This window comes from Hyperolius riggenbachi, chromosome 9 (genome assembly GCF_040937935.1).
Source record: "Hyperolius riggenbachi isolate aHypRig1 chromosome 9, aHypRig1.pri, whole genome shotgun sequence".
Lineage (NCBI taxonomy): Eukaryota > Metazoa > Chordata > Amphibia > Anura > Hyperoliidae > Hyperolius > Hyperolius riggenbachi.
Window position 1 is genome coordinate 107,861,129 of NC_090654.1, and position 24,016 is coordinate 107,885,144.

A 24,016-nucleotide genomic window follows, 5' to 3' on the forward strand; every position below is an offset into this window, starting at 1 on the left:
GCTTTTACTGTAACAATATGTGTAATCTGCTACACAAAAACGCACGCAAAACCGCTAGGTATGTTTAGAAAACCTCTCTAAACATACCTAGAATCGCTCTGAAATCAGCTCCCAAAACCGCTAGCGTATTGCGGATCTGCTAGCGGTTTTGGTGTGCACTGGGCCTATTTCCTACAGATATTGAATTCTAATTTCTCCGTCTACCTCATCAAGATCCAAGGGATCCCTCAGAGAAGCAAAAGAAGCTGGAGCAATTCAAAGCACCTCTTTTATTTTTTAATTTACAATATCAGTTTTTAGTGGACTGACCCTTTAAATGGCTATGAGACAAGGCAAAAGAAAAGTAGCACTCAGTGTCCCTCACCCACTAAGTTTGGGCGTTGGTGAATTTTCACTGAATTTTTATTACTTTGCTTTTCCCGTTCTTCTAAAGAATCCAGTTCTTCAACAGAAAAGCACACTGTTTCTCCAGGGCTTGATTTTGAAGCTTCCTAGAAAAAGAAAAATTAAAATTTTAAAGGTACAGTACGACAGTACATATGAAATGCAGAGGAAAAATGTGCATTCATTATTGTATGACAACTTTTTACACAACATCATCACTATCGGATATCAGCTGCAAACACATATTAGCAGTATGCTGTATACAATCAGTCTAGCTGGCACATAGGAGCTCCCTGCTACTTTCTTTAAGAAAACAAGCATTATGCCCTGCAATTAGGGATTAAACAGCAATTGTGAGAGGCATTTTACTGCTTATCAACAGTATGTGGAATAGAGGCCTAACAGAGAGGATGAAGGAACTATTTTGTCTCAAGATGTGTCCATTTACGAATGTTGTTGCCTCGTTCAAAAAGCATATTAATCTATCGTCCAACAAGCTCATATGGTGTGTCCTGTTAAATGCTGCCCTAAATGAATATATATCATGTATTAAAAGCAAAAAATTAAATATGCATCAAGGAATACAGAAAAAAATGAAACACTAGAAAATAATCAGTATAGCCCATGTAGCACCTATCCCATTGGAGTGAGAGTTCCTCGTTAAGACTCCACTTGAGAAACTTTTAGCAGTTCTGTAGCAGTATCAATGTCTAGCACTGAAACAAATATACTACAGCCTACAAAGCCTTTACCCCACCGGGTGGCGCTGCAAGGCTGACACCATCACCAGGGTTACGATCACATGTCATATCATGTGATCGGAACTCAGAAGAGCATGCTGGGAGTGCAGCGGATGAAGAGGAAAAGCCAATCCAGCAACTGGTACAGGTAAATATAAAAAGCTCCCCACACCACTCTGCATAGCTGGGTTAGGCAGCATAACAATATATATTGTTAGAAGACACCCTGGCATGCATTATCAAACTCAAGATAATACGTGCAGGGCTGAAACAGGTGTGGCCAATAAAAATGATAGAAAAAACTGAATCAAAACAGAACAGGACTGGAACTAAACTGTACAGACTTATGTGTGAACCCAGCCATTAGGGAAATTCTAGAATTTTGCCTGGTGTGTCTTACATTAAAGGACCTCTATCACAATACTTTACTTTCTTGTGTTTGTCCTACTTTCATCTCTTTCATCTTGTCATTTTTTTATGAAATTGCTTTTTTTCTTTTTTCCCAAAAATAACCAGATTGAAAATGAACTTATACGGATAAAAATATGGAGCTGTGGGTTCCACGGGAGGATTGGGATATGTTGCTATGGCTGCAATCACGCAGTCCATAAGCCCCTGTAATCATTTGGTTCCTTGTTTTTAGAGATGTTTTCCTGCTGTGTTGGTTTGGGTCATTTGCTCAACATGGTCTCTCAGATTGCATAGGTATTACGTAGCTGTTGAACCTCTCGGTCATGTTTGTTTTTGTTCTTTTCTTTATACTATATGTCTGATTTTTGTTTCTTTTGTTGTGGTTGCATTTGTTTATCACTATAGATTCTCTCTTATGCATCCATTCATGCTTCCTGAGAAGCGAACCTATTGGTTCTACAGGGTTGACTGTATAGTACCGTATTTTCCGCCGTATAAGACGCACTTTTTCTCCCCCAAAAATGGGGAGAAAAAGTCACTGCGTCTTATACGGCAAAGGCAGGGAATCCCGGAGTTCCGATCGCCCGCCGTTACAAACCGCCGACCCACCGCATCATCGGGGATTCCCTGCATAATCCCAGACGCATGTCTGTCACTATGGTGTGCCGTGTCCCCCCTTCTGTTACTTGTGTGGCCGCTCTGACAAGCCCCGTAGTAACTCATGCGTATAAAGTATTTCCTTGCGCCCCGCGTGGCCGCTTTGTCCCGCCCCCGTTGGAAGCCCCGTATTATGTCTCACCTCATGCATATAATGTATTAACTTGCATCCCGCGTGGCCGCTTTGTCCCCCCCTCCCCTGTCGGTGTCTCCCCGTGCCTGTTAAAAGTAACGCCAGACAGCGTAGCTTACTGCATCCATGCTGCTTGGGGATCGCCGATGTCCTCACTTCTCGCTCTAGTGACCGGCGCTTGTGGAGATGATGTCATCTCCACAAGCCCCGGTCACTAGTGCGAGAAGTGAGGACATCGGCGATCCCAAAGCAGCATGGATGCAGTAAGCTACGCTGTCTGGCGTTACTTTTAACAGGCACGGGGAGACACCGACAGGGGAGGGGGGACTAAGCGGCCACGCGGGATGCAAGTTAATACTTTATATGCATGAGGTGAGACAAATAATACGGGGCTTCCGACGGGGGCGGGACAAAGCGGCCACGCGGGACGCAATGAAATACTTTATATGCATGAGCTGAGACACATAATACGGGGCTTGTCAGAGCGGCCACACAGGTAACAGAAGCGGGGACATTAATGCAGAGACAGAGAGACCACACAGGGAGGGGAGGAAGGGGGACATGTAATACGCAAGGAGATCATACAGACAAGGGGGCTGGACAGAGGCTACACAGGGGTCAGGAGTGTGTGTGTGTGGGGGGGGGGGGGGGGGCAGTCAAAGAAGAACACAACACAACAGGGGACACCTGGGGACAAAGGCTGGACAGAGCAGCCACACAGTGGGCAGAAGGGGAAGGGGGACACCCAGCGACAGAAGAAGACACCTGGGGATACACAGGGGACACCTGGGGCAGAAGGGGACACACAGGAGGTCAAAGAGGACAGAAGGGGACACCATTATTAGATGCTACTGGAACATGGACACACCAGGATTAGTATATCTTTTTTCCCCTGGTTTTTGCCCTCTAAACCTGGGTGCGTCTTATATTCCGGAGCGTCTTATACGGCGCGAAATACGGTATATATTTTCCTGTGTTTTTTTGTTTTATATATTTACTGGGATACGTGTCCCCGGTATATCTTGCTTTCTATGTGATATTACTCATCCAGTTCACTATTTCAATGGAGCTTATACATCATATTCTGTTTTCTTATGTATGCTATCTTTTTGATTTCAATACAAATATGATTGATAAAAATAAATGTATACAATACACGGTCAAAGAAAAATCATGACATGCTAATTAAACTGCAAATCAAACCATAAGACATACTTTACCATTAGACTGAATGGAAGAAATCTCATTCCAGTCCATTCCCCAACTGATCTTTCTGAAAACTCCATTTGCGCCTAACAGAGAACACTTCTGCACTTGTACTATATTACATGTCAGGCATGATGAGCTGCAATGAAAGGATTACCTGCATCTCTTCCAGGAACTTCAGCCTGGCATCTAAGACTTGTCTTTTAGCCGCCTTACGTTTCTCCATCAGCATGTAAAACTCCCTGTAACCTGAAGGATTGAAAGGCTTCTCTTACATCCGTCTTACATTCCTCCATTAGAATGAGAGGCTGCCTGTATACTGAAGGATTGAGAGAATATTTTGAATATTTGGCATTCGCTCAAGCCTACTAAACCTGTGAATCGTTTAACAGATTGAGGCAACAGCTTGGCCCGTGTACAGTGTATGGGTTTGTTTGTATGGGCTCTTGTGGATCTCTGAACCCTTGTTCTGTTCACTGTTTACAATAGTATGGAACTTAGCAGATGCATCCAAACTTAATAAATTCTTCCCAAAACGTACATTATGATGGAAGTCAGCTTTGCTGAACTGTACAGCCATAAAAACAGAGCAGCATTGCTTTCCACTAGGCCTATCTAAGGTCCAGTAGCATATTAAAGCGGGATTGTCAACCATAAAATCAAATTCCATTTACCCACTGCTCTGTTTATTATGTAGTCTACATCATGACCCTGCATTGCAAGCATTCCAATATAATCATAAATGTTTCTGCTGCAATGAATCTTATCTCAGACAACCTGGCTCTATTCTTTACTACCCTTCAGAATGTATGCTTGCAATGGCAGGGTCATCCTCCTAATGTTTACAGTTTTTGTTGTAATACTTGTGCTGCTTGAGACTCCGCTGTACATTTTTTGGTTGTACCTATTTTTCCCTTGTGATCTTATTGTGCTTTGTAAAACGCTTCGGAATATGCTGGCGCTATATAAACAGATAATAATAATTTTGGTTGTTATCCCAACTTCCACATTCTTGCTCCTCACTGATTGGCTGATGGAAGTTCAATGTCACAATCCTGAGAAGGGAAATACAGTACACCTCATCCCTCTGTAGAAGTTGCTGAAATACGATTTATGCTGTGCTCACGTGTTTACAAAGCAAGCTAGATATGACTGTGCAGTTTCTACAGAGCTCAGTGGGGAGGGGAGCAGACAATGCATACATCAGGCAGAGTAGAAAAAAGAGTAAGGGAGCAAATGACATCAGGATTGGCTTCAGTCATAAGTAGTAAAGATGGAAAATGTCTGGAACAGTTTTTTCTTTATTTACTATATTGAAATTCACTGAAATCAAAATGTGGACAGTACAAAATATATATTACGTAAGCAGAACAAGTATTTATCTACTTATGTATGTGTTTTTATTTTCCTGGGATAGTATTGCTGCCCCTGCTACTTTAAAATTAGAAATAGTTTACACTATAGTTTATATATATTATCTAAAGTTTAGATAGTTTACACAGCAAATCTAGCTGCAAACAGCTTCAAAAGTTTATGATGTATTATTCCTGTGATACGAGGACAGCAATGTTCTGTTTGTCACATTGTCACAGGCTGAGTGCTGGAGATGCTATCAGCTTGCCTGTGTGTAAATTCAGTCCCCTCTCCTCCTCCCTCCTCCCCTCTGCCTCTGAAATCAATGGCTAGTAACCTCCTCCTCCTCCTCCCCAGACTGAGCTCCCATAAGCCCTTGCTACAATGCCAAGGCTCTGTCAAAAGCTGTGGGCGAGGCTTGTTTAGTTTATAGGGAATTAGTGTATTAAAAAAAAACTGTGAGAAAACGCGGAAAAGCCGCCGCGAGTACTCAGAGTAAGGCGGCTGATTCCACGTTCAACATGGCAGCTTGCGCGCAGGGACCTGCATTTACTGGCCTGACTGAGCGCGGAGAAACCGCCGCATGCCCAGTAAACAAGGTGGCAGATTCCGCGTCCGACGCGGCGGTTTGCACGCATGGGCCTACCACCAGCAGTATGGCTGAACACGGGAAAACCGCCGCATGCTCCGACAGCGGTGCGGCTGGCCCCGCGTTCAAACCAGCAGATGCATTACAACACATGTCTAGTGTGGCTGGGACTGATGGTCCACACAGGTTCAGAAGGATGCGCGCGCGCGCTGAGAGGCAAAGCCTTGATGACAGTCAGAAGGGTGTCAGCTGATCTAGCCGATCAGCTGACCATTCTATCAGGTTTCATTGGTCCAGCACTTAGAGGAGGCGCTGGAGAGCGCTTGTGTATATATACTGGGTGCTGGTCATTTCTCTGGTGTCTGGCGTTGCGATCACTACGTGGTAGCACTCAGACCTTGTCAGTATCTGTGATATTATCTGTGTTATTATTTAGACCAGTTCCGGGGTGTTGATGACCAGGGACCTCACACCTCAGACTAGGAATTAGCTTTACCATTTAGTTGTATTTAGACCAGTTCCAGGGTGTTGATGATCAAGGAGCTCACACCCAAGACTAGGCATTGTTGATTATTTGTTATGACCTTCTGCTTTCCTGACTACTCTTCTGATCTCTGATTAGGTACTTCGCTATATCTGATACTCTGTTGCCAAACTCTGCTTGTCTTAGGATTCCGCATCTGTCTCCTGTCTCTGTCCCTGATCTGTCTGTTACCGACCCAGCTTGTCCGACCTTGAGAGCTATCTCCTCAGTCAAGAGATAGCTCACAGACCTGTGGGTGACATCCTTCCTTGGTGTCACTCACACTCTGTCCTTCCTACTCCTAGCCTGACCCCTCCCTCGGGAAAGTCTCAGGCTTGCGGAAGGAACGTGTTATTGTGCAGTACTCCTTACTGCTGTGCACCTGCTCCTCAGGTGCAGTCCTCAAAGTATTACTGTTGCACCAAACACTCTTATTACCCAGGTGTCCAGAGGTTAGAGATATATCTGATTATCGGTGATACTGCAGATCATCAATAATCGGGTATATAGCTGTATTCTCGGTGATACTGCAGATCACCGGTAATCAGACCCTCTCTGTGTTACACCGATCGTTACAAAAACAAAATAAGTATTTAGCTTGAGAAATGCCTTATAAACTATATGAAAGTAACACAGTTATGCAATGAGTAAAAGTTTATCTCTGATCCACTTTAACAATTAGCTTGCCCACCCATGCGTAAAAAAAAAAGAAAAAAAAAAAAAAACTTGCTTGAACGCATTTTTAGCATCTTAATCTCCTCTCTTTAAATATTAAAAGGCAGAGGGCATATCAGCCTACCATGGATATATTGCCTATTTCCATATCTACTGTATGCCTTTCACTGAAAATATCTGCCTGTCATTGTTGATTACTGTCTGTCAGTTATACATTATATCTTGTTACAGTTAATTCTGATATAGCAGAACTTCAGGTATAGTAAACTAAACGTCCAGGTACTGGCCAACCACCATTACAAGTATATGGGAGCAACACCTGATATAATAATACCTGGTATAGTAATACAAATCTGATATATCAGAACTTCTATTATAGTAAACCTTTTTTTTGCCCCTGCGGTATCCTGTATCTAGCTATAGTGAAAAGTGGCCAGGGGCATGTGTCAAACGTCAGTCCAATGAGCCGTGGTCAGTGGGCAGGCTGGCAGCCACTTGTAGCCTGCTCGCTATCTGCCCATTACTCAGGGCCTGTGAGGATTACCTCAAAAGCACCAGCCCGGGAGACCTATGTGTCTTGTACAGGCTGCTGTCTGATTACCAAGGGAATTACCTGCCATATGTGACTTGCTTGGGCATGGCTACAACCCTCCAGTATCATCCAGGCTGCACAAGCATGTGGACAGAGGAGCACACTATAAGTACTGTATCTGCATTAACTGGTGTGACCTATGCTTCCTATGCAAGCGGTTGCGTGATTATTACATGCAAATACCTGCATACTGAGCACTGTGAATATCTGATCTTAGACATTGTCTGCGCTCGCGTGCTGAAGCATGGAAAATAAAAAAAATGACTCCCAATTATTGACTGAATTATGATACAGTGCAATGGTAGACTTTAAATGCTTAAATATGACAATTTCTGAAATAGTAAACTTCTGATAAAGGGATTCTACTGTACTATTTACCTTTATGACCTTGTATTTTGTATTATCTGCATGATATTATGTGCATTCATTGCTTTCTGTCTGCAATCAGTATATTCTGCATGTCATTGCTATCAGTCAGTTGTTGGAATTATGTACATATCACTATAATGAATCTCCACAATGTTATTGATACCTGCCTGTGTTTGGTATTCTCTGCATATCACTGAAATCTGCCTGTCAGTATTATCTGCATATCACTTGAATTCCCCTGTAAGCAATACTTTAAAATATAGTATTGATTGTTCTCAATATGTTACTTTGGTGTTGATTCAGTAACACTGCAGTAATCTGTGGTACTCTGAGCACACACTCCCACCAGGTAGCGCAGTGGACTGCATGCCTAATTGAGAAAAACGGTGCCAAGTTCACCAAACTTGCGAGTTAGTGCATTGTAACTAGCACCACTGACTGGGCTTGATTCACTAAACCGTGATAACTCATATCATGGGCGTTTTTGCGTTTGCGCGCGATCGCCAGTTTGCACGCGCAATCGAAAAATTGCGCACGAAAACGCGGCCGTTTTTGCACGTGCAAATTCACAATCGCGAAAAACTGCCATGATATGAGTTTTCATGGTTTAGTGAATCAAGCCCACTATGTGCTGCAACCAACTATGCATATATGCAGGGCTGTGAAGTCGGTATACAAATACAGTAGGGTCTGTTATCCGGTGCAGGCAATTACCCAATGGCAAATCTCATGGGTCGTTCCATAACGTGTACCTGGGCTCATTACACCTGAACGTGCATGAACGCTTTCTGTTGTGTGCGTGTCCTAATCTGAAAAGAGCTCATACACACTATGTGCAGAGTAGTGCAAAAACGCAGCTCATGTTAATGTACTCATTCACACTGAGGGCCCGTTTCCACTATAGCGTTGCGGAATCGCCGGCGAATCACCGCAGGAAAATCGCATGCGGGTGCGATTCTGCATGCGTTTTTTGCCGCGATTTCGCATAGGTTAGGGTGATGCGATTTTAACCATGTCACTGCCTGTGTGAATTAACATGGGTACCTATGCGAAATCGCGGCAAAAAACGCATGGGGAAAACGCATGCGATTTCCCTATTAAATACATTGTGTGCGATTCGCCTGCATTCCACACGCAGGCGAATTCTGAGGGCCCTACCCTGCAGATTTTTTCTGCACAGAAAAACGTGCAGGAAAACGCACAAGTGGAAACAGTCCCATCCACTTGTACTAGCTGTGCGAATCCGCATGCGGGCAACGCATGCGGATTCGCGATAGTGGAAACGGGCCCTGAATGTGTGTTGCGTGTTCCCTGCGCAGTATGTTGCAATTTTCCAGATGGAGCATGCATAACCCTTTCCACTGCACTGTATGCAGGCGCATGCATTTTAGCACACACAAACATGCACTGTGTCAGAACACGTGGATGCCAATACCCAAGCGAGTAACCATGTTTTTGCCTGGACAGAAGTCATCATTCAGGCCATGCAGTCTCAGTTCTCTCCTTTAAATCCTGGGAGGGGAATAGCAGAAGACTATAGGCAATATGCTGGCAATCTCCTCCCAGGCAGCACATGAAAACAATGCTGGGCTGTTCTCATGCTGGCTAGACTCTGACGTCACCACCCGGCCCGCATTCTGCACTAGTGATTACAGGCATTACTGGGAGCTGTCAGCATCATTAGACCTCAGACAGCTCCCTGCTGTGCTGCTCTTACAACAGACTATGCATGTGATTAAACATGAGCTCCTGTCAAACACAAACTATATGTCCCATGTCCGATGATGCAGCCCCATCCCCTACCTGTCTGCACCCAGAAGCACATCCAGGCAGCCCGAGCCCTGCACGCAGGAGGAGGGCTCTGCAGGCAGGCTGGGGAAGTGCTCGCAATCTGTGCCACTGACTGGCTGCCTTCGGAGACAGGGCAGCATGAGAGAGAACGCCAAGCATCTGGACATTGTAGTTCCCTCTTTCTTCCACTGTATGGCACTGCAGCACAGAGAGAACTACCATCCCCACAGTTCCATGCGGTTTGGCTGGGCACACTACACAGAACAGAACGAACCCCAGCTAGTGATTCTTGTTCCCTTAGGTCCATTTTACTCGTTCTATAAGCTGTGAAATAGCTGCAGGAGAACTAAAGGGGCATACAGACATGCGACTAAAGTCGTTGGTAACGAACGACTAACGATCGTTTATAACGACGATCGTTACAAAATAACCGCTAACGATCGTTAAGGGTAACGATCAGCGACTGAAGTCGTTGCAAACTGGAAATCCGTCCTGGCGGATTTTTTGTAACGACGATCGTTAGCAAAAGTACGTGTGTATGCTGATCGTTACAAAAACGATCGTTCGTTAAGTACCGTACATGCGCAGACAGAGAGAGAGAGACAGAGAGATGTATATAGATATATATATATATATATATATATATATATAGATGTAGATAGATGTATAGAGATATATAGATATATGTTGACATAGATAGAGATATATCTATCTATATCTCTCTCTCCCTGTGTGTGTATATATATATATATATATATATATATATATATATATATATATATATATATATATATATATATGTACGCAACTTCCTCTTTCCTACTGGCCATTAACAATGACGTTCGTTCCGGGTTCATTGATCTGAATAACGTTTAGCATACTAGATGCGCTGTATCATACCTTCGTCACTTCCGCATCGTTCGTTCGGAAACGATCTGATCGTTTCCCACTTTCAACACCTCTTTACTAACAACCTTTTCATTTCTCTCCTTAATTGATCGTTCGTCGTTGCTTACGAACGATCGTTATCGCATGTCTGTACGTAGCTTAACACATATTCATCATTATTCTGAGTATTCATTTTTTATCATGTTTTTCACAGAGAATAAATTTAAGGAAGGTATTGTACCAGGTGTGGTTTTATTGCTCCATACATGTGTGATGCTTAGTACACACGATGCAATCAGTGGCGGAGCTAAGGAGTTGTGGGCCCCGATGCAAGTTTTACAATGGGCCCCAGGGACGGATCTAGACCAAGTTGCCCCAAGTTGCGCATGGGGCAAGGTCAGGTTTTGGCGCCTAAACTGCCATTCCCCATCCAAATTTTTCCGCCTTTTTAAGAATTCAACAAACTGCGCCTGGGGCAAGAGACCCGCTTGCCCCCCCCTAGATCCGTCCCTGATGGGCTCCCCCAAGCACTCTATACATAACAATTGATACGATGCACCAAAACCTGCCAATGGCAACTACAGTGTCAGAGGTGCAAGAAGGGGATGGGCAACAGTTTGTTAATGATTACCACTATCCAAATTATCTATAGAAGTGATTATTATGAGCACAGGACCAATAGAGAGCCAATACTGTTGTTGAGGGAGGGCCCATCTGGCCCAAGGGCCCCGATGCGGTCGCTACCTCTGCACCCCCTATTGCTACGCCCCTGGATGCAATTTTCCGTTAGCTTTACGGTCGAATTGATTATTTCCGACAGGTCTGATTTGATTACTGATCCTTTTACTGATCACTTCAATACAAAATCGATCAGAAAAACTATCGGGAATCAGATCTGGGGGAAATAATCATTTTGATTGCCAATTTGATAGAGATTTATAGGGTTGCCAGGTGTCCGGTTTTAGACCGGACAGTCTGGTTTTTGGCCGCTGTGTCCTGTCCAAAAAGGCATGTTAAACCGGACAATTAAGATGTCCGGTTTTATGCCTTTTGCCCATGCCCGTTTCTAGCCCCAGCAGCCAGGGAGGGAGCGCTGTATACAACATACCTCCCTGGCTCCAAGCGCTGCTCTCTCGCCGCTGGTCTTCTCCTCTCTGCATACACGCTTATACACACGCTGCTTCCTGTTTAGCCGGAAGCAGCGTATGTATACGCGTGTAGGCAGATGGGAGAAGACCGGCGACGAGAGAGCAGCGCTTGGAGCCAGGGAGGTATGTTGTATACAGCGCTCCCTCCCTGGCTGCTGCTGCTGCTGCTCATTATACATCTGAGGGGGGAGCACGGAGGGCGGCCCGGGAGAGGGAGGGAGAGGTCGGGTTGCCCTCCCCGCGGCTCCGGCTCCCCCCTCCATTATGGGGGACAGCTACCTATCTAACCTATCCTGGGGGCACCTACCTAATCTAACCTACGCTGGGGGGCAGCTACCTATCTAACCTATCCTGGGGGGCACCTACCTAATCTAACCTACGCTGGGGGGCACCTACCTAATCTAACCTACGCTGGGGGGCAGCTACCTATCTAACCTATCCTGGGGGGCACCTACCTAATATAACCTACGCTGGGGGGCAGCTACCTATCTAACCTATCCTGGGGGGCATCTACCTAATCTAACCTACGCTGGGGGGCACCTACCTAATCTAACCTACACTGGGGGGCAGCTACCTATCTAACTTACACTGGGGGGCAGCTACCTATCTAACCTATACTGGGGGGCACCTACCTAATCTAACCTATGCGGGGGGGGCAGCTACCTATCTAACCTATACTGGGGGGCACCTGTCTAATCTAGCCTATACTGGAAGGGGGGGCAGCTACCTAATCTAACCTATACTGGGGGGCACCTACCTATCTAACGTATACTGAGGGGCACCTACCTATCTAACCTATACTGGGGTGCAGCTACCTATCTAACCTATACTGGGGGGGGGGGCATCTATTTATCTAACCTATACTGGGGGCACTTATCTAACCTGTATTGGGGGCACCTACCTACCTAGCTAGCCTATACAGGTGACAACTATACTGGCTACCTATATTGGAGACACCTACCTAAATGACCTATACTGGGGGCACCTACCTATCTAACCTATGCTGGGGGCAACTATTGCATTATTTGCATAGTTTTCCAGTTTTGTAATAGTTTTCTGCTCTGTCTCTTATTATGTGCATTTACTGGTGAAAAGCGATCTCTTATTATGTGCATTTACTGGTGAAAAGTGGTCTCTTATGTGCATGTACTGGTGAGGACAGTTAGTGACATGGCTATGTACTCTGTAATGTGCTGCAGAAGATGTCAGTGCGATATAAATACTGTAAAAAACATTTTTTAAAAAGCCCATTGCTTAGCCCCACTCTACATAAAAGTGCGCTTCTGACTCCGCCCCTAACTCCACCCCCTGTCCGGTTTTCTCCATCAGCCGACCTTGCAACCCTAATAGAGAATTGCAGTGTATAAAGCATTACGTTTTTTGTTAACTGCACAATCATTGTTTTAAGGTGCTGTGAGCAGATCGAATGAGAGACAGACCTCTCTCTGATTGAATTTGATCCGTTGGTTGCCTATACACTGCAGGCGGATTCCCGATCAATTGTAGCATGAAATCTCTTGGGAATCGGTCTAGTGATGTCGCATCAGCCGCTGCCCCTCCTCCCCAAATATTAATGTGCCCCCCACCCCACCAGGTGCCTGTGCATTAAAATCTCTCACCTGTCTTGCCACCACAAGTGTCCAGCTGTTCAGTGTCCAGCTGTTCCTTCTTCCCCATTTGCGTCCCACGTGGCTGCTGCACATAGCCCGTGGTGCATGTGTGACGTCACACATGCACTAGTGCCATACACGGTGGACACTTGCAGCGGCCAGACAGAGATTCTGCTTGCTTGTCCCAATTTTGCACGCTGTTACCGCCATGCACCCGATGGACCATTGTGTGCCCAATATTTTCCAGCTTGTTTGATCGATACATTTGACCGAAATGTATCGATGGAGAAAGCTGGAAAATCTCAGCCTGACGTGGTCCATTAGGAAATTGAAATTGGTCCAATCATCAAATGGGCACGCTTACTATGGCACTGATTTTCATCCAATTTGCTAAAATTATGAAATTGAACGATTAATCAGGCTGCAAATTCACTAGATGTATTGCCACCCTTATGTAAATATCTAGTGTCAGTACAGGTGTCCCACAAAATGGTGGATCGTTGGATCTCCAGCAATCATGGTCATATCACTTGTGACCTACTGCTATGACTCTCCCTCCTCCCTTTTTCCATAGAACAGAATAAGCTGCTCAGAAGAACTGCAATATGACTGCTACTAAACTAGCATTAATGATCATTTTAGATGACAGGTGAGAACATCTGCCCAGGTTCAAGGCCGGATTTGTACTCTACCGCCCAAGGCCACTGTCACCAGCCGCCTCGTTTCAGTATATGTAGCCAGATGACACCCACCTTCCCTCTAGTATAGGTAGCCTAATGACCCCCTAGAATAGGTAGCAAGATGACCCCTCCTTCCTTGCCTTCCAGTAAAAGTTGGCCAGATGACTCCCTTAATCCCCCCCCCCCCCCCCTTTCAGTATAGGTAGCCAGCTTGCCTTCACACTGCAGCAGCCATCAGTGTCACTCATTTCTCCACTTGTCTCCAGTGCAGAAGCTTCCTTTTCCTTTCAGTCTCCAAAGCTGCCCAAGTCCATAGCCGCCGGCCACAATGCAAACATGCACAGAGAGCAAGGTGGCTGCTGCAGAGGTGGCTAGTAGCAGAGTACCGCAGTCAGGCGGTCACCTGAGCTCCCTGTACTGCAGCATTTGCAAGCTTGGAAATGCTGCACCAGTTTAGCCTGTTGCTTTGGAGCTGCTGCTCCTGTGGTGCCCTAGGCCATGGCCTAGGTGGCCTTGGCCTAAATCCGGACCTGCCCAGGTTGTATTTGAACCTGTATGTAAAACGCTACCATGTCTGTTATAGCTGTAAATAGTCATTTCTAAGGCAAAGCCATTTCTAGCAATTTTGGAATCCTAGCAGAGGCGGCCTTTGGGGGTTGCCCCAGGCCCCGCGCTTGAAGAGGCCCTGCGCCGCCAATAGAACAATAAATACCGCAGGCGTCTCACCTAAAAGCTCTGAGGCTTTTCCTACATTTGGAATGCGTTGCGGGTCTTCTTGTATCGGTCGCTTGGCATATCCTGCATGGCTGGCTCCGCCTACACGTCATGCAGACCTGACAGCACGCGTTCTTCATCGCATGTCCACCCTGCCAGGAGCGCTCAGCACATGACGTCACAATTGACGTCATACGCATGTGCAGAGCGCTCCCAGTAGAAGGACGCGCGCTGTGTGGTCAGCGCCTGCAGACCTGAACTAAGCAGGCAGGAAGACCCGAGGGGGGTTAGGAGGATTTAGGTGAGAGTGAGTTTGGGTGAGGCCCTGGGGGGCTGCTGGCATAAAGCATATAATAACCCCACCCCCTCCCCACACACATACACTCACACACACCATGCAAATTTGCAGCAGATCTGATCTGTGAACTATGACCTATGTAGACAATATTAAAGTGAACTGAAGTAAAAAAAAAATCAAGTTTAACTTATGCTGCCCTGTGCCCTCGCGGTCACTTAATGATCCTCCAGTCCCCCGCTGCACCTTTCTTTTATTTGAATGCGCGGCACCAGTCCGCACACCTCCTGATTGCGCTCCTGTGGATAGGAGCACTCTGCACATGCGCAGTATGGGGAAAACTCTACTGCGCATGCGCATAACGCTGCCAGCAACGGGAGCGTGATCGAGGCCGTCCGCACATGCGCAGTGGACAATGACTTGCCAAGTCGCCCATCCAAAAGAGGGGCGCTGCGGGGGACTGTATGGTATATGGCCTACACTTATGGCTCTAGGCCCCGCATATGACACTCGCCCCAGGCCCTCTAAGGCCGCCTCTGATCCTAGGCGCTGTCATCCGATCCCCCTACTACTATTTTGGTAATCAAAATAAAGTTCACATATAGCATGCATTTTTACATTAATAAATACTGTACTAGGGATGTGGAGTTGTTTAGAGCCAGTATTTCATGCTAATCAGGAGTACCATCATCAATCACATTTTCCTTTATTGTAACCACCAGTTATTTGTCAAGCCTTGTACACGCCCTTGAGACTGTTCTCGGTTGAGAATCTAGTGTGTGTACAGGTCTCCCCTGGGGTCTCCTAAAGTTAACTGAGCATCCTAGGATGCAAAAATAAACCAAATGGACCTACCCCTTAAAGAGAATCTGTACTCTAATATTCTTACAATAAAAAGCATACCATTCTATTCATTATTTTCTCCTGTGCCCCTCTGTGCTGTTTCTGCCACTCTCTGCTGCAATCCTGGCTTGTAATTAACAGTTTTAGGCAGTGTTAACAAACAAACTAACCAGCTTCTAATAGGCTCAGCTAAGCATAGTGTGTGAGTCATTCACAGTGTGCAGGGGGCCTGCAAAGGGTGTGTATCGCTTCTACCAATCACAAGCAGCCCTGCACATTCCACACAATCAATCCTTAGCCCGACAAACAGGACAGAGGAAAGATACATTGATTTATTACAGAGACAGTGCAGTTAGGAAAGACTGCAGTAAGCCAGAGCAGATTAGAACAGGCATAGGAACTTATAGGATAGAAGAACTAAGGCTGAAAAATTTGTTACAGAGTCTCTTTAAGGAGGTTTGTAAATCATATGCAGAGCAGGATTTACCATAAGGCACTATCGGCGCCTGATGATGGAAAGGCGGCTCACTCCCCTCCCCAAGTGCCTTCCTCCTTCCCTATGCAAAGTACTGAGCAAAGTTTTAATGAGAGGTTACTCACTCAGCTCTTGGCATTCCACTGATAAGATCTCCCTTTAGTCAGGGGCATCACTAGATACTTAATACTGCGAGTACCTTTGGCTACTTAATGCTAAGGGAAGCCACTAGCTACCTGTGACGGCAAAGGGAAGTAAGGGAAAAGTGACAGCTGGGCCAGCCAGCACACTTGTGGTGTGGTTTGAAGGGGGTTCATAGGTTTATGGGGGTGAAGTCTAAGGGGCCAGGACATCTGTGCCTATAGGCTCCTCTGAGGTAAACCCGGGCCTGATCATATAATTTTTTTTTTTGGGGGGGGGGGCAGCTGTCTACCTACATACTAAATGGGGGGCACTCTGTCTACCCCTGGACCTACACCCACAGGTGTGGGGGTAGTTACCCCAGCTCTCCTCCTGGGCACTGGAGATGGAAGTGAGTCCCTTGTCCATGAATTGGACAAGGGTTCTGGGAGAGAGGGGGAAGCTTTGTTACCCGCTCTTCCAAAGCCTCCCCACATATCATGGACCAGGTGGGCTGGTATAACTTAGGCTGTGGAGCCCCACACAGTCCAGGCTCCACATTCTGGCTATACCAGCCTGCATGAGTGACAAGGGGTTAAAGTGGTTTGGGAGGGGGGATCCCACCTCATTCTTTAAATGTAACTTTTATTAGTGCACACCATATGTACAGTGGTTTGGAAAAGTATTCGGCCCCCTTGATGTTTTCAACATTTTGTCATATTACTGCCACAAACATGAATCAATTTTATTAGAATTCCATGTGAAAGACCAATACAAAGTGGTGTACACGTGAGAAGTGAAACGAAAATTATACGATTCCAAAAATTGTTTACAAATAAATGACTGCAAAGTGGGGTGTGCGGAATTATTCATCCCCCTTTGGTCTGAGTGCAGTCAGTTGCCCATAGACATTGTCTGATGAGTGCTAATGACTAAATAGAGTGCACCTGTGTATAATCTAATGTCAGTATAAATACAGCTGTTCTGTGACAGCCTCAGAGGTTGTCTAAGAGAATATTGGGAGCAACAACACCATGAAGTCCAAAGAGCACACCAGACAGGTCAGGGATAAAGTGATTGAGACATTTAAAGCAGGCTTAGGCTACAAAAAGATTTCCAAAGCCTTGAACATTCCACGGAGCACTGTTCAAGCGATCATTCAGAAATGGAAGGAGTATGGCACAACTGTAAACCTACCAAGACAAGGCCGCCCACCTAAACTCACAGGCCAAACAAGGAGAGTGCTGATCAGAAATGCAGTCAAGAGGCCCATGGTGACTCTGGACGAGCTGCAGAGAGCTGCTGCTGAGGTGGGGGAATCTGTCCATAGGACAACTATTAGTCGTGCACTGCACAAAGTTGGCCTTTATGGAAGAGTGGCAAGAAGAAAGTCATTGTCAACAAAAAAGCATAAGAAGTCCTATTTGCAGTTTGCCATAAGCCATGTGGGGGACACAGCAAACATATGGAAGAAGGTGCTCTGGTCAGATGAGACTAAAATGGAACTTTTTGGCCAAAATGCAAAATGCTATGTGTGGTGGAAAACTAACACTGCACATCACTCTGAACACACCATCCCCACTGTCAAATATGGTGGTGGCGGCATCATGCTCTGGGGGTGCTTCTTTTCAGTAGGGACAGGGAAGCTGGTCAGAGTTGATGGGAAGATAAATGGAGCCAAATACAGGGCAAGAAAACCTCTTGGAGTCTGAAAAAGACTTGAGACTGGGGTGGAGGTTCACCTTCCAGCAGGACAACGACCCTAAACATAAAGCCAGGGCAACAATGGAATGGTTTAAAACAAAACATATCCATGTGTTAGAATGGCCAAGTCAAAGTCCAGATCTAAATACAATCGAGAACCTGTGGCAAGATCTGAAAACTGCTGTTCACAAACGCTGTCCATCTAATCTGACTGAGCTGGAGCTGTTTTGCAAAGAAGAATGGGCAAGGACAGTCTCTAGATGTGCAAAGCTGGTAGAGACATACACTTAAAGACTGTCAGCTGTAATTGCAGCAAAAGTTGGTTCTACAAAGTAATGACGGGCGGGGGGGGGGGGGGGGAATTGATAGCTGAATAATTACACACACCCCACTTTACACTTTTTTGTTTTTTTTAAATGTTTGGAATCATGTATGATTTTCGTTCCACTTTTCACGTGTATTAGTCCTTCACGTAGAATTTCAATAAAATTGATTCATGTTTGTAATATGACAAAATATGGAAAACTTCAAGGGGGCCGAATACTTTTGCAAACCACTGTATATTTGTCAGGGATCCTTATACAGCAATATTGCGGCTGTACAGCTATCCCAGGCCAAAGCGTTGCTGGTTCCACTGTGTTTCCAGGTGGCCATTATGTATTGCATACTGACCAACTGATAACTCGGGCATGAAATTCACTGCTCTTTCTTTTGACATATGTAAATTTACACTACTGATAGCTAAATATATACTCATTGAACCGCATTTAAAAAATTATTTTTTCTTATCATAACTAAAATCAATTTTCTCTTTCTTTTTGAAAGTTTTTTCTCCCACTGTTGCCCTTAACATACTCCCCCCTTCCCCTCCTTAACTCCACCCTTCCCCCCTTTTTGTCATGTTTATATTACAATTGCAGTACATCATAGTGCAGAAAAATTAAGCTGTATAAAAAATGGAATAAATAGCCACATTTAATCAGGACTCTTTCACATCTGAGCTGGTTTTGGACATTTTGACGAAATGTCGATAGTTTGCGTTTTCCAAGATAAAATGAAAGTCCATAGACCTTTCACATCTAACGCTGCGTTTTTGTGCGTTTCGACGCTCCCTGGAGCCTTTAATCGTCTGATGCTTGCATTTGCGTTGCAATGTAAATCAATGTAAAACGCAAGCTCCAAGAAGTGCATGCGTTTTTAAAACGTTTCAATGCACACAGTTAAAGTTGAAAGTCAAAAAACAATAACTTCACCTGCGTTTTCCTATGTGCTGTAACGGATTGAAAACGCATTAAAAACGCAACAAAATGCAAACAGCAAAACGCATGCTTTTAGCTTTTCCAAACACAAGCTCTGATGTGAAAGAACCATCAGGGCTCTTTCACATCTAACAACGCACGCAGGAGCCGTTCTCCTGCACGCGTTGAATAGCCTGCGGCGTGTCATCGGGATGCTGCGGTGCGATGCAATCAGCGGTGGTAGCTATTAATTCACCCGACGGGAAAACGCCGGCTCACGACGATTAAAACCTCTCGGGTGCGTCGAACTGCAACGCACCGAAATGCAGCGTCGGATGCGAAAGGTAAAATGAAAGTCTATGGACTTTCATTTTATCTTGGTTAACGCAAAGTTTTGACTTTGCATTATACCGCAGAAAACGGGCTCTCAGTGTTTATTGTCCATTGTAGATCTTTTTATTTTAACAAAATAATAGGTCAAAACTGAGAACCTGTATTTTTTCAGATTTTTTTTCCTTCTCTTTAAAATGCGTAGGAAGTCACTAAGCTGTCATATGTATCAACAAAATGATTGCTGATTAAATAGAGGCATGCCTAAAGCGTGAAAACTGTGCTAGTTCTTAAGGGGAAAACAGGTGTAGGTGTGAAGTGGTTAAATTAATAAAAATGTTGTAGTACTAACCAACATCATTAAGGCCCATACACACGTCGGATTTTTCAGAACGACGGGTCGTTTGAACGTCCCGTCGTTCAGTCGTCCGCACGCCAAATCGGGCGTGTGTACAGTCCAGACCAGTCTTATCACCCGAATGACGGACTGTACACATGCCCGATTTGGTGTGCGGACGACTAAACGACGGGACGTTCAAACGACCTCTCGTTCGGAAAAATCCGACGTGTGTATGGGCCTTTATAAAACAGACAGCTGCCTACATTCACAATGGTTTCTGTGACGCTGACACACACTCGTGTTTCTAGACACGCATGTCTAGAAACTATAAGCCTTTCTTCTTTGCTGTCAGTAATCCTTAGTAAAGGCTAATTGTGATGGGATTTGTCACACTGATATGGTAAAATTAATCGGATCTCTGCAAGGGCAAGCAGCATCCAGCATCAGGTGAGAAAACTGCTATTACTTCTACATTTCCTGAGGGTCAGTTTTTTAGTACTACCGTTGTTTGGAGATCCAACAATATGGTAAGAACAGAAAGTTTATTGTATTTAAATATAGTTGCTGTTATGGCAGCACAGTTTATACTGTGTGAGAATCTCTAATCTTTCAGTCTATAGTTCTTGCTGTTCCATGATAGAGTTCCATTAGAATTTGTGTTGGTGTTTAGTCTAGGTGTTAGTTTTAGCCACGTTTTAACAAACTTTATTTGTTTTGCATTGTTTTTTTAATCTACTGAGTATTACTGGGGATGATTTGTTACTCATGTTGCATTGCGCAGTACTAAAGCAATGCTAGACAGGTTTACTATGACCTTGCAGCCAGGGGTATAACTACAGGGGAGAAGCCCCTGTGACTGCAGGGAGGTCCAGAACTGTAAGGGTGGCCCAACTATTACTTCACTCTTTCTAATAAAGGGGTCCATCCAGATCAGGTGTTTTTGTGGCTACACTTGTAATGGGTATGAAGATTATGATGGTCCCACTTGTTTTATGGCTCTAGCAAGATGGGCTCCCAGGTTGTGAGGGTCACCAGAAGTAGGCAAGGGAAATGGTGTAAACCAGGGGCGGACTGACAACTCATGGGGCCCCCGGGCAATAGGAGATTATGGGGCCCCCATACCAGTGTTTCCCACCTTTCACGTTATATTTTTACAGACTAAGATATAATCATTTATTGACAACAGTAAATATGTTATATTGAGATATTGTACACTGACAAAAATCCCTAAACACCCAAAAATGGGTGTGGTCACGCAACAGAATGTGGGCGTGGTCATGGGTAGGGCAAAATATACATGACCTTAGCAGTGGTGTAAAAGGTCTGCCGGGGAAGTCTGAACTCTGCCATAGTGTTTCCCCCCAAAATACATGTAATCTGACAGCATTTCACCAAAAATCCATGCAATTTGGCAGAGGTTCCTCCAAAATACAGATAATATGGCAGTCGTTCCCCCAAAATAGACGTTATCTGGCAGCAGCGGTTCCCCCAAATACACATAATTTGGCAGCGGATCACCAAAAATACATGTAGCAGCAGTGGTTCCCCCAAAATACACAGAATCTGGAAGCAGCAGTTCCCCCATTATACACAATCTGGCAGCGGTTCCCCAAAAATACACAGAATCTGGCAGATGTTTCTCAAAATACACTTAATCTGGCAGCAGCAGTTTCCCAAAAATAGTTAATCTGGCAGCAGTAGGTGTATAAGTGCCCCCAGTATAAGCAGCCAGGCTTGTAGGTGTCTCCAGGAGGGGAGACAGCCAGAGAAGGAGGGCAATGGGCATAGCAGCGGAGAAGGGGGGAAGTTTCCCCTACCTTCTCTCACCTTGGGGCCTCCCTTCCTGGCTCTCCCCTCCGTAATCTGTAATGTGTCGGACAGCTGGAAGCGGCTGACAGCAGGCGGAGACTTACCGCTGTTCAGCCACCGGAGGCATCGCTGATCTGTGTGCAGCTAGTCTGGGCTTCTCAAGCCCACACTAGCTGCACACAGATCAGCGATCCCTACGGTGGCTGAACAGCGTCTCCACCCGCAGTCAGCCGCTTTCAGCTGTCCGACACATTACAGATTACGGAGGGGAGAGCCAGGAAGGGGGGCCCCAAGGTGAGAGAAAGGGGGGGTAACTTCCCCCCTTCTCCGCTGCTATGCCCATTGCCCTCCTTCACTGGCTGTCTCCCCTCCTGCTAAGGGTTCTCTGGCGGGTGGCGGGCCCCCCCCCCTGACCACGGGCCCTCGGTCCGTGCCCGACTGCCCTAATGGTCAGTCCGCCCCTGGTGTAAACACTGGGGAGCCCCATCAAAGCTTTGCTGGGGAGCCCCATGATTTGTAGTTACACCTCTGCTTGCAGCTTCAATTGTACATTTACTTCCTCAACAGTCACTAAATGTAGTCACTGAATTGCTCTAATCCATGGATTCCCTGAATGCAATCAGGTAACCACTGGCAGTCCTCCAACAATACAGAATTACAGTTCTGGTCAAACTATGTTTTCTTTACTTTTTATTTTCTGTGCCACCATGTTCCCCTGTAATCTCAGTGTCCCACAGTAAAATGTAATTTTACCGGTTTAAAGGATACCCGAGGTGACATGTGACATGATGAGATAGACATGGGTATACACAGTGCCTAGAACACAAATAACTATGCTGTGTTCCTTTTTTTCTTTCTCTGCCTGAAAGAGTTAAATATCAGGTATGTAAGTGGCTGACTCGGTCCTAACTCTGACAGGAAGTGACTACATTGTAAAACTCACTGATCAAAAAATCCAACTATAAAACACTTTCCTAGCAGAAAATGGCTTCTGAGAGCAGGAAAAAGATAAAAAGGGATTATAGTTCATACATTTTAGCTCTGGCATACTTTAATGAATGTGTCATTGAACAGTTAAAACTAAAAAAGTAGATTTAAACCTAAAATAAAACTGTGGAATATCTTAAAAAGTCATTTTTAGGAGAAGGAAGATAGATACTTTTGTTTATTTCATTAGTTTATTTTTGCCTTGGTGTCCTTTAAAAAACCTTTCTCTTTGGATTTTTTTTTTAAATCAGTTTTCTCAATATATATGTTTGTGCCCAGAACTGTCATCCTAGTGATTAGATCACAATTGTTGGCACAATGGGTGACAGTTATTGTCAGTGGTGCTCAGCAGAGCTCGAATATTCGAGCTCTTTTTCAGCTATTCGAGCTCGGTATTCGAGCTCCGAATAGCTGCAGCTATTCGAATGGGCTATTCGAGTAAACGCGAATAGCCCATTCACTATTCGAGCTATTCGAGCAAACGGCGCTATTCGAGCTCGGGTACCGAGCTCGAATAGCGTCATAGCCCAGATTGATGTCCTTAGAGCCAATCAGAGGGCTCCCAGGCCCTCTGACGGCAGCCAATCACAGAGGGGGACCCTGGCCAGCCCCTACCCTATAAATAGCGGCCGCCATGTTAGGTTTCTCCGTCCTTGCCTGAGACTTGCATAGAGAGAGAGTTGCTCCTTTGTGCTTTAGCTTAGCAAGAGCTCTATTGTGGTCATTTACCTAGCGTTTTTGCTCACATACACCTCCTATACACACCTATATTGTTGTTAGTTAGATAGACATTGTATTTTAGTTAGTAGCTTTTGTGTTACATAGACAGAGACAGCTGCTGCAGGCAAGCTTACAGCTTTAGGCCTCAGGGCCTGCCTGTGTGGGCAGCTGTTCTCTCCTGTCCTCTGTTAGTATATTTCTCTCATCTATACCAGTATTTCTGCTGTCCTTTACTACTGATTGATTCTGTATTTAGTATTGTAGTTATATTGTACTAGGACACTCACTGTCACTGTTCATAGGCTAAGGCTAAGGCTACTAGCTCCTGCGTGTGTGCACTCACTGTCTTGTACACACACACTCTATTTCCTTCTGATTACTGATTGATTATTGTAATTAGTTGTACTTACTGTTACTACTTACTCTTACTGTACTAGGAGTCTAGGACACTCAGTCACTGTTCATAGGCTACTAGCTCCTGCGTGTGTGCACTCACTCACTGTCTGTGTACTGTAGTGTACACACACACTCTATTTCCTTCTGATTACTGATTGATTATTGTAATTAGTTGTACTTACTGTTACTACTTACTCTTACTGTACTATAGGAGTCTAGGACACTCAGTCACTGTTCATAGGCTACTAGTTCCTGCGTGTGTGCACTCACTCACTGTCTGTGTACTGTAGTGTACA

At 45.1% G+C, this 24,016-nt stretch overlaps 2 protein-coding genes across 6 annotated transcripts in view; one reads left to right on the forward strand and one right to left on the reverse strand.

The window, feature by feature from the left end:
• LOC137532597 (zinc finger protein 383-like) overlaps positions 1–24,016 on the reverse strand; it is a 70,771-nt gene that overhangs the window by 15,772 nt on the left and 30,983 nt on the right. Inside the window, exons 1-3 of one of the 4 annotated variants that reach the window (XM_068253281.1) lie at positions 9,436–9,524; positions 3,689–3,850; positions 365–491 (exon numbers count right to left, since the gene is read on the reverse strand). In XM_068253281.1, the coding sequence (XP_068109382.1) occupies positions 365–491; positions 3,689–3,763 (202 nt within the window). In that variant the 5' untranslated portion in view covers positions 3,764–3,850; positions 9,436–9,524. Of the gene's footprint in view, positions 1–364; positions 492–3,688; positions 3,851–9,435; positions 9,590–24,016 lie in introns of those variants that run through there. The other 3 variants (XM_068253282.1, XM_068253280.1, XM_068253279.1) reach the window with 3 other exon arrangements.
• LOC137532598 (acyl-coenzyme A thioesterase THEM4-like) overlaps positions 20,208–24,016 on the forward strand; it is a 54,492-nt gene continuing 50,683 nt past the window's right edge. The window contains exon 1 of one of the 2 annotated variants that reach the window (XM_068253284.1): positions 20,208–20,255. The gene's annotated coding sequence lies outside the window, so the exon portion shown is untranslated. Of the gene's footprint in view, positions 20,336–24,016 lie in introns of both variants that reach the window. The other variant, XM_068253283.1, reaches the window with a different exon arrangement.